General features: G+C 37.6%; 1 protein-coding gene across 1 annotated transcript; it reads left to right on the top strand.

Annotated features, from left to right (window-relative positions):
- The first annotated feature begins 566 nt into the window (after positions 1 to 566).
- On the top strand, positions 567 to 2,647 carry LOC135771345 (mRNA decay activator protein ZFP36L2-B). The gene is made up of 2 exons (XM_065281545.1): positions 567 to 724; positions 896 to 2,647. Exons 1-2 carry the CDS (start codon positions 692 to 694, stop codon positions 1,850 to 1,852), a joined length of 990 nt encoding a protein of 329 aa, XP_065137617.1. The 5' UTR covers positions 567 to 691; the 3' UTR covers positions 1,853 to 2,647.
- The last annotated feature ends 12,141 nt before the right edge of the window (positions 2,648 to 14,788 follow it).

Raw genomic sequence — 14,788 nt, 5'->3', positions numbered from 1 at the left:
AGTATTGGGTACTTTTTTTGCTATTTTAACACTGTAAATTCACCATTTGGCCACAGGAGGCAAATGGTTCCTTCAATAACAACATGAGTCAGACTGATACCTCAAAAATGAAACCAGGACCCAGCTGACAGGCGATCTTAAGTACAGTATTGTGACTTACACTTTTGTTATTACATTTTTAATATCGCACAAAATTACATTCATAACACTCTTCAGAAGAATGAATTTAATTTGAAGGTGCATCATTTTTAATATTTTTTTTTTCAAACTGTTATATTAAGCCTACTATTTTTGATACAATATTTCCCCTCTTATATTTTTCTCACAATAATTTGACAAGAAAAACAAATGGAAAACAAAAGAGTATCGTTCTCAACCAAACGTTGTGATCGACAGGCCATGGGAAACGTCTGTCGGGATAATTATCGGCAGGTTACTGTAAATTAATCATTACCCTCTTGTTTTGGCTGTTGGTGAAACTGAAACATTTTTTTTGCCACTGGTTAAAAATACTCAAGCTTTGCTTTACGAGTCAATGTCAGGGGTGGACGCGCGTACGGGAATATCGCCCCGCCTCCATCTCGCTGAATGTATAAAAACAGCACGAGTACAATCTTGAAAAACAGCATCGCTCTTGCGATAATACGTCAGTTTTATATCAACGTTTCTGGGCGCTAAACAACACTTCAATATGTCCGATACCTTGGGTGAAAGTCTTTTAAAGGTAGGTTCAATCCGAATTTAGCTTTATTTGTTTACATGCATATAAATGCGTAAAAACTTTGTTTTGCTTCTGGACCTGACTGATTCAAGCTACGTGGCACACCCAGCTCATCTGTTGTGTTTTAACAGTTAAGGTGTAACTTACTCATTTGTTTTCATTATTTCTTTCCAGAATCTGATCAATTTGGGTTTAGATGAAGCGTTTCCTCTATCCCGTCCTTTCCCTCCGAAGAGCATCAGCTCTGAACGGCTCACCGACGACCTCATTGGCTGGTCCGGTGACACCTGGAGCGAAAGAGCGCCCGGTAAACCCCAGTATTCCTTCAAACCGGACCGATCCATGAGTCTGACGGACAGCTGTCTGTCTACCTACAACAAACTGAAACCTAATGATGTCCCTCCACCACCCGGATTTCCTCCCCTGACAACCCTGCCATCAACCCGGTACAAAACCGAACTGTGCCGTAGCTTTCAGGAGCACGGCAATTGCAAATACGGCACCAAGTGTCAGTTTGCCCACGGCGAGAACGAGCTGCGCGGTCTGTACCGTCACCCAAAATACAAGACCCAGGCATGTCGCACTTTCTACCAGTTTGGATACTGTCCATACGGAGCTCGCTGTCACTTCATCCACGAGGACAAGAGCGCGTCCGGTGACCAAAACCCGCGTCTCCTTCGCCAAAGTGTCAGCTTCGCCGGTTTCTCCGGACCTCGCAGTACATCTCCTTTATATGATACCCTGAACTTCACCCGTGCGCCGTCTGTCTCTCCCCCGCCAGCTGAGATCTTATCCCCGGTATTCACTGACTCCTCCCGCGACATGTTTTCTTTCAGCCGTTACAGTAGCGGAGATATCAACGGTGCGCCCTTCACGACCGAGCCTCAGTCTCGGTGCGTCTGTGGACACGGAAATAACTTCCGAAACACTGGGAACGGCCATCACGCGAATGAAGACCGCAACAAAGTCTTCGTGGGGCCCGGCCTGCAGCGCTTTTCTTCGGAGGACTCGCTGTCGGACCGCGAGAGTTACAGCAGCACCGGCAGCTCGAGTGGATCCGAGTCCCCCACCTTCGACGCGGCGACCGGGAAGCGCCTGTCCGTGTTCGCCCGGATGTCCGTCTCTGACTAAAAACTCTTTATTTTATGATTCCTGTCCGATGCAAATGATTTATTCGAGTCTTAATAATGTTAATTTATTATGTTTGTATGTGCTAAAGGAGATTATTTTCATACGAAGCTGCCCTCCAAAGCTAAGTAGGCCATATTGTTTTTATAACGGTGTATTATTTTGTGTATTTTTCTGTGTCTTCCTTTTCAACTCTGCAAGCGTTGGCAGAAAAGTGCCTTAAAAAATATCATAACCTATGCTAGTGGCCTAAGCAGAGCTTATGGACACACCACCATTTAATATCTAATATAAATGGAAAGTATCAACCAACAATGTGATAAACTTGAGAAAATGACCTTACATTCACTCATACAAAGAAATGCACTTTACAAATCTATATTGGGAGAATGTTTCCATGTAGCATCTTAACCAAAGCATTATGATGTTAGGTACCTGTTTGTACAAGAATCCTAAGAAACAAACTTTAAACTGTATATTTATATTGGACAAGACGTGTTAGGTTGTATAATGTTTTGACAACCCTGGTTGGGTCCTTTCTAAAGGAAGCTTGTCTTTCATCAGGGACTGTAACAGTACAGTATTTCTATAGATTCGATTGCTTCATTTGCAATTTTTTTAATTGTATAGACCTAACTAATATATTTATTAAGTATTTATTGAAGTTATAGCAATGTATTTTTTACTTATTTATCAACATGTGTCAAGGTCTTAAAAGCATTTAAGGTCGACACAAACTGATTGAAACTATTTCAGTTGACCAAAATAATGTAATAAATGCAAATTGTGAAAAAACAACTGAAACTGTCTTTATGATTGTTTATTATTACTGTTATTGTTACTGTGTACACCAATGGCACCATAACACAAAACATTACAAAAATATCCCTGCATGCTCATTGCCCCTATGCTGTCCTTCATTTTAGAATCAGTTCATCCCCTTTCTAAAAACATACAGTATTGTTGTGTAAATATTAGGATCAGAATTAAGGTCATGTTTGTATGCACAAAAGATATTTTACACAGCAACTTTGAGATCTGATACACCCATGTGATGGCCACCCAAACAACCAATAGCTCTTTTTTAAGATTATAATCTCTGCACAGTGTTGCAAATGATGTTGTCAGGTCTTGATCTGTGGGTTGGGCAGTTAAATTGAGTGCAGTATGATCTTATCAAGCATTATAAAGAAACGTATGACGGTGTCAGGCATTACATAAGCCTATGCATTTGGACTTCCTTGAACATACTCCTTACAGCACATATAAGCAATGTTAATACCACATAATACTGAACCCGAAGGAGTATAACATTACAACAGTCAACAGACTTTAACTACTGGACCCTCTGTGACCTGTGACTGTAAAAAATGCCAGATCAACATATATTTTATGTTACTTTAACTTAACAAAATAAGTCGAACAATTTCAACTTGTTTTATAAGTTATGTCAACGTATTACAAGTCAAAACTTAAAAGATTAGCTTGCACCATGAAGTTAAAACAACTATTTTTTTTTACTTATATAAGGTAAGTTTCAGTGTTAGGCAACTCTTTCTCTTTATAACATTTAGGGGCGGTTACCCTCAGGCTTATCCTTGTCCCAGACTTAAATGCATGTTTGAGCTGCCTTACTTTAAAAACATCTTGTACTGCATATCTTTCACATATATCAAGTGCCATTGTTTTGTCTCAAGATGCACACCAGTTTTGTTTTTCATAAGGTATGTTTGTAAAAAACATTTAAATGTCCTAACTAAGGCCTAGTCCAGTACTAATAAAATCTGTCTGGGAAACTACCCTTAATGTTAAACTGTCCGTGTTTAACCTTTGAACCCGTCAATAAGCCTGGCAAAGACACTACAATCATGATATACTGATTCAAACGTCAATCTGAATTGAATTTGAATATAATCCATAATATTGTCGGTGACAGAAACACTTTAAAGGAGAACCGTGCATACCAAAAGCTGCCATTATATTTCTAATTACAACAAATACATGTAAGCAAAACATATTTTGTCTACGTGTTTTCCTAAAATAACTATGAGTTTATGATGTACTGTTTATATACATATAACAGGTCTGTTATTGTATAAACCTGCTTCCTATGCAGTCTGAATAACCTTTAAAATTTGGCAACATTACTTATGTAAAAATTCAACTTGATTCCCTTTTGTTTTCTTACCCAATTCCTGGAAGCCCCAGTTCTCAACAGTACACTTTATTTGGCACACCCATTTCTTGGTGCCTTTTAAATTATGAATTGATCAGAAAGGAAACATCTGAAATATGTACATGAACAGGGTTGGTAAATACTGTTAAGAACAATTTAGGAACATTGCAAGGATATAAATAATAAAAAAGCTTTAAAGTACACAGGAGTATTTCCTAGTGAAAAAACAGCCTGTTGATTGGTTGGAATTTGCATATTTCGCAGGCTGGTTTTAGAGTGGTTTTGACAACGTTATAGCTAAACAAGCAAAAGTTGGGTTTGCAAGACTGGTCAAGTTGCTGTTCAGCTGGTAGGTTAACTGGTCTTCCAGTCTGACCAGCTTGATCAGCTAAAAAAGAAGTCAAACCCTTCTAATCCCAGCATACTAAACCAACTAAAACCAGACTGTGGAATCTGCAACTTGTTTAGGCTGTTTTAAGCTGTTTATTTCTGCAGGGCTATCTCTGCATTTTTGCATTCAACATGTTAGAACATAAAGTATGTGTAAAAACTCAGCTAAAGTCAATCTTTGTTATTTACAGTTTTCTGCATAAATTCATTCTACATAATGTAAAATATAACTATATTTAATAGTCAGGATTTCACACACAGGGTCACAGATATGAAATAGCATTCAGTTGTTAAGTGGACCACATATATTTAACATGTATACAAAACGTACAAAAATTAGAGGCTGGGCCCTAGGCCTTTTTAAACCAAATAGAAAATGTGAAACATTCACATTGTAATTTTCTTTTGGTTATTATTTTAATCCTGTTTACACCACATAGATAGCAGCACAGCTTTAATTCAACATCGCTTGTGTCACGTGAGATATGTCACTTTAAATACCATCATGTCACTGTTTGTCAAAAAGGAACTAGGTGTGCAGAGGCCAATAAATCTGATCAAATCAAAAAGAAAACTTCTTTGTAATCCCACCTCAAACAAGTGTTTAGAAATCTTGTATCTGTTTTCGTGCATGCATAAATTACTGCGGTTAATATGTGTCGCGAGGCGGCCACTGTCACATTAAAGAGTTAAATGAACTTCATTTTGTTCCTCTTGTGGCTGAACACGTACAGGATGTGTAACCATAACAACAGAGGCAGTCCAGTAAAGCAAATAACCATGAACACACAAATGGCTTGTCTTTAGCCTGTCCTTTTCAGCGTGGTTTAGGGTGCTCTTGGTTTGCTTGACACAGTAAACAGCGGCAGCTGGTTAACAGCACAGTTAGCCGGGCCTGAAAATTGCAATAACAGTGTGTGTGGATTGTGATTACCTCACTGTTTGCTAATGCTTGTGTACTTTCACAGCTTTCAGTGGGTATAAGAAGATTATTTCGGCAGCTTAAATGTATTAATAAGAAATTTCATAAAATCAACAGGTTTGACTTTATAAAAATCATAATAGTTGTATGTGATTATCTTTGCAACGTCAATTGCTTTAGGTGTCTAACTAGTGACAAAAAGTTACTTTTTCTTATCGCACAGCTTGATTCTGATTGGTCAACATTTAGGGTCAAATGTTTTGGTATAATATCTGATGAATGATTGAATATAATTTAATAAATGTAATAAAAATCTATTTTTGAATACAGCAAAGTCTTTTTAAGGAAGTTGCGTCACTGCGCATGTCTGTAGCACCTCCTGGTTTTGCTAAAGCAAGATTCTATAACGGTTGATGATTGGCCCTTTTCACTGGAAGGCGGGACTAGAATGGAATAGACTGTTGCAACCGTAGATATGCATAATAAATGCTAGATGTCTCATCCGCGCTACTGGCCAATGGAGGTCGACGTCCGCACCTGGCGGCCATCTTTTGACAGGCAGCTCGCTCACTCTTAACATTGTTTTAATGGTGCATGCACTTTTTAAATAACCATAACTTGCAAATATATCTACCGATTTTCTGTTTGGTTTGTTATAAACATCAGAGATGAACTTATGACACTGCATACTTATGAATAATGTTCATGAAATATGTTCAAGCATGCACAATTATAGCCACATTAATAACGTTTGTAAGAAACCAAACCAGTTGTAAATCCGTTAAGATTTCAGCGAGATAAGAGTATTTGTGTTCGTGCATCAGATCACTCATCTTACATCAGCTTGCCTGTGACAAGATGGCTGACTCAGCCGTAAGACATCTAGCCTTTATTATGTAAATCTATAGTTGCACCCAGCCATTCATACTGTAGCAATAGCAGTGATGCATCTTGGGTAAAGTATCTTTATATACAACTTTATTGTCATTATTGCATAAATGTGTTGTCTGTTAATCAAGCTGGTTCAATTCTGTGATCATATCTGATTGACTTTACATTATTCTCTACACTGTCCGAAAGAAATGGTAAAAATGGCTTCTAAAATGGCTGTACCATTTTATAAAGTACACCTTTGCACCTAAGGGTGGTGTACCGGGTCCATAGGACAATATAGTATGTAACCAAGGAGATGCACTGATTTTGTCCCAGTGCGCATGTGTCGAATGTCTGTGTACTTGCGAGTCAAATAAACTATACTTTGCAAGGCTGTACGATCTATAAGTTTGTGAAAAACTATACTCCGAGCTTAAAGAGGTTATATTAGTTCATCAAAGGTACAAATATACATATTTGGACTTTTTACTGTCTCAGTGACAGCCTTTGACAGTGTACATCCTATGGATTTACATTATTCTTTACATTATTCTGTAGTTCACAAGCTACATTTGCTTTATCAGCTCGTTTTTAAAGATAAATGAAGTTCAGTCAGTGGTTTGAACGAGGAAGTAAACAGCTACAAAGGCCACAGGCTATATTAAGTCGCCTCTTTTACTTAAAATAAATGAAAGAACACAATGAATAGAAACCACAAGGCCAGATAAGACAGCGACACTAAATATATTTCAAACATTTTAAGTGAAATGAATGTATTCCTTAGAACAACAATAAACTACTGAGGCAGATCAAGACAAGCAGATAAGGAAACAGAGAACAAACAGTTATCATATGGGTTACTATGAAAACAAAGCTAAAATATCAATACTAACCATTGGTTTGTTCATAACTTCCTCTCTACACCATCGTGTCTATACCACATCCTGTCCAATAAAAAAGGGGGATTCAATATGTTTAAAAACATTATGACAAATTGTGCTGTTTAACTGTTGGACTAATGTAACCCTGTAAATTATGAGATTAGCATCAAAGTTTGATTTTACATTGACTTACTCATCAATATTAAAGAGATCAAGACTGTATTTTTACAGAGTGTGCTTTACATTATATATAGGATTGTTTTATGTAAAAGACAGTAAATCACTATAGGGTGACTTAAGATGGGGTTTTACAGGCAGGGGCAGAAATGTGTAAGCTATTGTTCAAAACAAAACATATGCATGAGGTTTGTTTCTGGTAAGTTACCCCTCCACCCTATGCATTAATGTTTAACAGACCATAGTCCTTTATAAAGTACTTTAACCCCCTTTTAACGCTCTGTTTACAAACCTGTTTTAAGATACACTACAATGCACAATGCCTGTAACATCCTGGATCATAGCTGTCTAATGTTTAACCAGCCGGTCGGATTTGTGTTAATGAATAAATAAAATGAACTTTCAATGCAGTAACACATGCTATTACGTTTCATTTATTAGATTTTATAAGTTCCATTGCGTCATCTGATTACTATGAAAATGGTCTGATGCAAGTGGAGACATAATTGATCTCGAGGTAAACTGTACTGCCAAGTCTCTGTTTAAATATTTTGTACGCAGGAAGTTTCACGTTATCCACGTGATTTCATGGTTTGCCATAAACTTTCTTTTGGGTCAAGGTTCTAGTTGTGAAAATGTCTTTTTCTGCTTATTAAGGGAGTAGCATTAAGGGGATTGCACAACTCGGCTCGGTGCAGACGTGTTCAGCGTCATGGAAACGCATCTGGCTTCTATTCTGCCTCTGCAAGTTGCTGTCTAAGCTTGTCAAGGATCGGCCTGCCAAGAACAATACGAGGTCGGATCCCAAGCAAGGAGCGCATGAACACATGCGGTCAAAAATATGAGAAGCGAGTGAGAGATTGCTTAAATCACAGTCGGCCGCTGCTAAATCACTCGCATCTGTGCAAAACTATTTTCACCGCTGAACGAAGGGAGTGTTTCCATTTCAAATGTTACAAAAAAACTTCCTGAAACACACACCTATTTTAGGAAAAGTTACTAAGGCGGTTGAGTACTTTCATATGGGAGCGTTTGTATTTTATATGGCATTTGGAGTATCCTGTCGTTAGGACAAAATAACAAAATACCTCAAGGTTTCTGAGAAAGTCTGTTTTTTCACACTAACAGCCAGATTGTATGCAACCTACCAAGGCTATCAGTCTCTCTTCACGTGCAAGTTTGTCTAACATTTCCATACCTTAGAAAAAAACGTTTATATATGTCCGGTTGTGGCCCTTACATGGTACGAAACCCGTAAATATTTAGGTAATAATACACCGTCCTGACATGCCCAGGAGCTGAAAGCAAAAGTGAGGATTAAGAGGTGAATTTTTTCTCTCATATTTCCTCTCACTGTCTGTGCTTTTGCGTCACAACCAAGCAAGACCTCTCCTCCCAAGGGCTGCTGCTGCTGCTGGGACGAGCGCTGCTGGAGTTTGGAATGTACCAGCGAGAGTGCATGTCCATATATGGAAGTCACTTCCACTACTGGGTGTTTGACGTCAGCAGGCAACTATTTCCCCATTTTCCTTCATTTCCCTCTTGTGCCTGTTCAGATACCAAATCAAGGCCGCACGAAGCATCTTCTTCTCTGTTTACAGTTCCCTTTTTTGCAAGGATGACCGCTTATGACTGAAAGATTAAATAATATCTGGATTTAGGAAAAATGATCATTGAAAATATCTATAAATGTACAGCGGGCCAGAAAGCCTATGGACATTCAAACCAAATATGAATGTTACTGCATTAGGTAGCAAAACCACTGGCATTCATTTAAAAGATAACAAAAGCACACTTAAAGCACAGAGCATTACAAAAAAATAACCTTGTATATGAGGATTAAATGTTTTGAACACTTTGTGATTGTTAAATATAGGTTAAACATCCATGTGATAAACTGCACATTTGGTTCTGCTAGGACACCCAGTGTGCTAAACAAATAACCTGGAGCCTTGAACCTGTTGGATGAAAGCATATGTTTGTAGACTTATTTTAGTTATGTCATGCAATGACATTTTTAAATGTTGCTTAAGATCCCAAATATTTTTATATAGGATATACCATATATATTGAATAGGAATCTATAGGTAATACATGTTTTAGGACCAAATGTACTGTTCCACAATTACAAAACACAGTAGCTATGCCGAATAACGGAAGTGAGCAGAAAAAGTGCACGAGTTTAGAAAGTTACTTGAGTTTAGGTTACAGAAATTTTTACTAACACTCCAAACCTGAGTCCCATGAATCGGACACTTTCGTAAATATATCCTCATACGAAATCAGTATTACACTTACTAGTGTTTTAAAATGTATAACTTTTGACGCATGACAGAATCGGATGACAGAATCACACATTATTTTGCTTGCATGTTTTCTCAGCACAAACTTTATTTAACAATTTATAGTCGAACTGTACATCACGTACTCTGAGTAAAAGGACAAACAATGGTTAGCAGGTCTAAATATATAAGAACACACATTGTCTTCTGTCTCATGCAGAAGTTTTGTTTCTCCTTCCTGTTTTAAGTTCCCTTGTGAAAGATAACGCAACAGCCAAAATCTACATCTGTTACTTGCTGAACTGTCTGTCTTTTTTCATTTCCATATTAGGATTCAAGCAGAAGAAAAACAATGGTCTCACAGCACCACAATACGGTTATCGCGCCACAATACGGTAATCATCCGACATATAACCCCATAACCAAATGGACTCTGTTACATTTACACTACTTACAGATGTATTTTCAGCATGCATGGATTTTCTACATGTAACTATTGTTGTAAAACAATGTATGAACTCAAAATTGTATTGTCTCTAAAGCCCGGAGTATAGACGTTTCATTGGACGTACGTGCGGTGACGCGATTACGCGTCTGGTCGGAACTTTACTTCCGGTTTCTGTTTCTTTAATGGTCTGACTATTTGCTAAACTGAGCTCTTGAACAAATAGCTCGTCAAAAATAACAAATGTTTTGGTTTCCTAGGTAATCTACGTGTTGTTTACTTTGCTTGTTATATAAATAAACTACTTTAAAAGGACTTTATTGTTATTTGTTTACTGGAAGTTATGTGTGTTACACAAAAGCCGCTTGTTTATGTCTACACAGTCTCAAGGAGGTTCGTGATATAGTGACGTAAATGTTTTATTCTTTTTTTCGTGATATTATCAAGAATTTTCGTGTTTTCTCTTTTCGTGTGATTATCACGTATTGGTTACTCAACTGCTTTTTCCTATTTTCAAACCATTGTCGCTTCGGTTTAGGGTTAGATTTGTTGTTTGCATTAGAATGTCACTTTGTGTATTGGTTTGTACAAATTTTTCTGAATTTTTTTTTTTATATGCCACCTGGCGTTAGGGTAAGAGTTGGGTTTGGGTAAGGATGTCATTTTATGTAAATTTAACCCTAAACCGAAGCAACAATGGTAAGAAAACAGTTGAGTTACCAATACGTGATAATCACACGAAAACAGAAATTCGTTATACGATCACAAAAAAAACGCAGAAAATCTGACTGATATCAGTAAAAAAGAATCAAAATTTTACGTGACTATATAACGAAATTTCGTGAGACTGGGTTGTTTATGGTGTTACTGCTGAAACTGCTGTTTTTTACGTAACGCCACAGACGTTTTTCAGTTAAACAGACGTTTGACGCATGAGCATTGCAGCAAAAGTAGGCGCATGTACTCTAAAAAATGCTGGGTTATTTTTAAGGTAAAATGAACAAACCAAGCAGCTGGGTTGAAATTGACTCAGAGCATGTTTATATTTGACCCAACAATCGGTTGAAACAACCAAGTATTTTAGGTTGAAACAATCCAGCATGCGTTAAGTTACAACCCAGTGGGCCGGACTCGTCCCTTTTTGACCCAATGCTGAGTTAAAGCAACACCAAAGAGTTTTTTTTACCTTAAAATAACGTTTCCAAAAAAGTTTCAGTGGTTCATCCACTCAAAACAGGGTGAATGGCACTTTCACATTCACTTTGCAGCCCTCTATCGGCCAAAACCGCACTAAAGAAGTTTCCAACCGTCGGGTAGTGGTCCTGTAATTTCGAGTAAAAACTACAAACACTTGCTTTACGGCAGACCTACAATCCAATCAGAGCTAGCTATGCTGCAGTATTTATGACAGTGCTAATGAACAATTACGCTTCTAACCTGTAGGGGGAGCAAAGAGCAATAAGTCTATAGTGTTGCTTTAAAATAACCCAGTGCGCGACTTACCTGTACAATGTACGCTGGGATCCAAAAATTCAGTGCATGTACAGTACGCATGCACTGTTCTGATAACACGTAGGCTATGCATAAAAAATGGACTATATGTCCGCTTCAAGAGAGGTTACTGTAAATGTGTGCTTACAAAATATGATAAGGCTATATACCAAAGATCTGCACACACACACAAAATATTGTTTTAACTCATGGTTGGGTAAATATTCAATCTCAGACAAAAAGGTACAAAAGATGTCACTGGGATGATACATTTTAAAGAACGTCCTAATATCTACCATTTTTGTACAGATTTATACTTTTCAGGTACCAATATGCACCTTTTAGGTACAAATGTGTACTTTCCGAAAAGGTACCTCTCCAGTGACAACTTCTTTTCTGAAAGTGTTGTGCATCGCATGGGTTAAAAATAAACCTGCAATACAAATGCTAGGGTGTTTTAACCCTTGGTTAAAAAACAACCCATCACAGGTTTATTTATCACCCAACGGTTGGTTCTGGTTGAACAATACAAATGCAGTAATGATTAATATGTGAATAATACGTTAGTAACTGCTAATTGTGTAAATTACTGTAAATTACATGTATTATTATGACTGCTGTATACTTTATCAAAGGCGAAACATCAGATATGCAGTCATTATTCTCATTTATGAAATCCTGGTACTCTGGCCTATAATTAATGAGTCATTTATGACATTTACAGTCATTTTATAGTCATATAACAGACAGAATCTCTTGACTCAAATCTTTACATTTAGGCATTCAGCATTAGCGACAAGACTAATTTTATTTCAAACACGTGCTCCATTCATTTTTGCTGAGCCATCATTTTTTTAGGGAGCATGTGAAGCAGCTTTCAGCATGATACATGAAACCGGGCTCAGCATATGGCCAGATGGTCAGACTTCAAACAAGCAATTAAAGTGTTGTTTATGTTGAGTCTAAAATAAGTTTCCACTTGGGTATTCTGAAAAACTGCACATGACATTGCAAGTGTTTGGCGGTGAACAATTGGCCTTTGTGGCCAGCGTGGCTGGATATTTAAACAGGTGTGTGATTTTTGAGAGGGAAGTATGAATGTCAGTGGAGCTTGAAAGAGTCACTTTTTGTGAGCGCCCTCTCCATCACACAAAGAGGCGGTTTTTGCAGGTGGGGCAAATTCCTACCCCGTGCTCTAAAAAAATATTGTGGAAATTACTGGACATGAAATGAATAACAAAAAGTTTTGAGAGATGAGTTTATATAGTGTTATAATTTTATGTATTAGACTACTTTGAGTTGAATTCAGTTTTAAACATGTTTGCTTCAGATGTAGCAAGAAATCTTCACGTGCTGCTGCTGTGGTGTTGTGAGATTGTTAGAAGATAGTGTGGATAATAAATAAAGAATAGAAACTACAAATTGTGCATTAGAACAGTGGTTCCCAAACTTTTCCAGCGTGCGGCCCCCCTTGTGTACGGTGCATTCCTTCGCAGCCCCCCAAAGAAAATTTGTGAGAAAAAACTGTTCTAAAACTCAACATTTTAATAAAAAAAAACAGTAAATTATACAATAAAGTAGTGCTGTTGGTTAGTAGCCTTATTTTTTAGGTTTAATTACACTGAATTCCTGAAAAATGTATGTATTTCATAAAATGTCATAATGTCCCCCTGGCACCATCTTGCGGCCCCCAGTTTGAAAGCCACTGCATTAGAAGACTGACAATGCATGTTTTTGTAGATAATTGCTTCTCAAAAAACCTCTTCTGTCTTAAAGGAGTGGTACTCAAACTGGGGGGTGCAATATGGTGCCAGGGATCCCAGTTTTATGACATTTTATAAAATACGTTAGAAAAATAAGGCTACAAACCAACAACACTACACTGTATCATTTCATTTCCATTTTCAATCCAATTTAAATTTGATGAGATTGTTTTATGTCATGGATTTTCTTTGAGGGGGCATCAGAGGAATCCACCCCACACAAGGGGGGCCGCACGCCAAAAAGTTTGAGAACCGACAGTTCAAAAAGCTTCTACTTATTTACTCACACTCAAGTTGTTTCAAACCTGTTTAAGTTTCTTTGTTCTGCTGAACACAAAGGAATATATTTTAAGCAACATTTGTAACCAAACCATTTTGGACCATGGAAATCAATGGTGCTTCTGCTTCCTGCTTTATTACGAACATCTTATTTTTGTCTTCATCAGAAGAATGACATTTATACAGGTCATTCTTCAAGATAGATAGATAGATAGATAGATAGATAGATAGATAGATAGATAGATAGATAGATAGATAGATAGATGACTCATGCATGACTTTGCTAAAATCATTCTGCTTTAAAGCTGGAACTTGACATTTGAACAACATTACAATAGCAAAAGGGGAACTTGCAAACTGTGCAGCATTGACTCTAAATAAAGTACTTCTGAGTGGAATAAAACAGTAAGACCACTGGAAATACAGGGGCGACAGGCCATTTCTAAAATACATTTATCCAGTCAAGCCATCGCTGATGTCGAAACAAAAGCACCTCTGATTTAGACCACCTGACACGGTTGGTTCCATTATGGTTTTCAGTAGTGGTTTGACTGTTACCACTTATATAACAACTGCTTGCCTTTTTTTCCACCCCAAAAGTGCAAAGCTATTCCATTCTAGCAGTCACTGTACTTGACCACCTTGAGAGGAAACCGTCTAAGGAAAGAAACATACTTGAGAGAAAACAATAACAGGATCTTAAATGGAAACTCATGTTTTGTGTTAGTGCATAGACTCAGTTCGCTATAAACCATTCAGACAGGAAGTTTGACAGCTGAGCAATGCAAGTACGACGATAAATATACTTAAGCTATACATAAAATGTGCATGGCGTTGCATTAGTTACAACAATTTGAAAATGGTCAGCCGCTATGCTCACATTTTTTGTAAAAATAACTTTGCTTGCTGTTTTCGCAATCACATGCATGTGGCCACGGTTGTTAACCTTGGCCAAAACTGGTAAAGGTAAGACTTCCATTATTTGTCAGGTTACGCTTTCAAATGTAAATGTTCTCATGAGAAAAGTTTCATAATACGATCATCAGCCATCGTTGTGGTATTTCTGTTCTGGCTTCGCATTCAAGAGTGCTTTCCCTTGCCGCGGTGTGACTCTGAGTGACGTCTGCTTTCACATCAAGTGTGAGGTCACACTATACTTCCTTTAGTTTATTGATTTTTACTTTGTTTACACAGACAGTCCTCTAGTCATAACAGAAAACTTGTAGGTAGAAGCATGCAAGCACTCCATTTCTCAGAGAA

The sequence above is a fragment of the Paramisgurnus dabryanus genome, chromosome 8, assembly GCF_030506205.2.
Source record: "Paramisgurnus dabryanus chromosome 8, PD_genome_1.1, whole genome shotgun sequence".
In the NCBI taxonomy this organism is placed as follows: domain Eukaryota; kingdom Metazoa; phylum Chordata; class Actinopteri; order Cypriniformes; family Cobitidae; genus Paramisgurnus; species Paramisgurnus dabryanus.
The sequence above is the reverse complement of the archived record's forward strand: the minus strand, read 5'-3'. Positions and strand labels throughout refer to the sequence as shown.

Bases quoted from the DNA above. Each gene is read 5' to 3' on its own strand.
- LOC135771345 (XM_065281545.1), top strand. From the start codon at position 692: ATGTCCGATACCTTGGGTGAAAGTCTTTTAAAG. The intron at 725-895 runs GTAGGTTCAATC...ATTTCTTTCCAG, and splicing joins TGGGTGAAAGTCTTTTAAAG to AATCTGATCAATTTGGGTTT.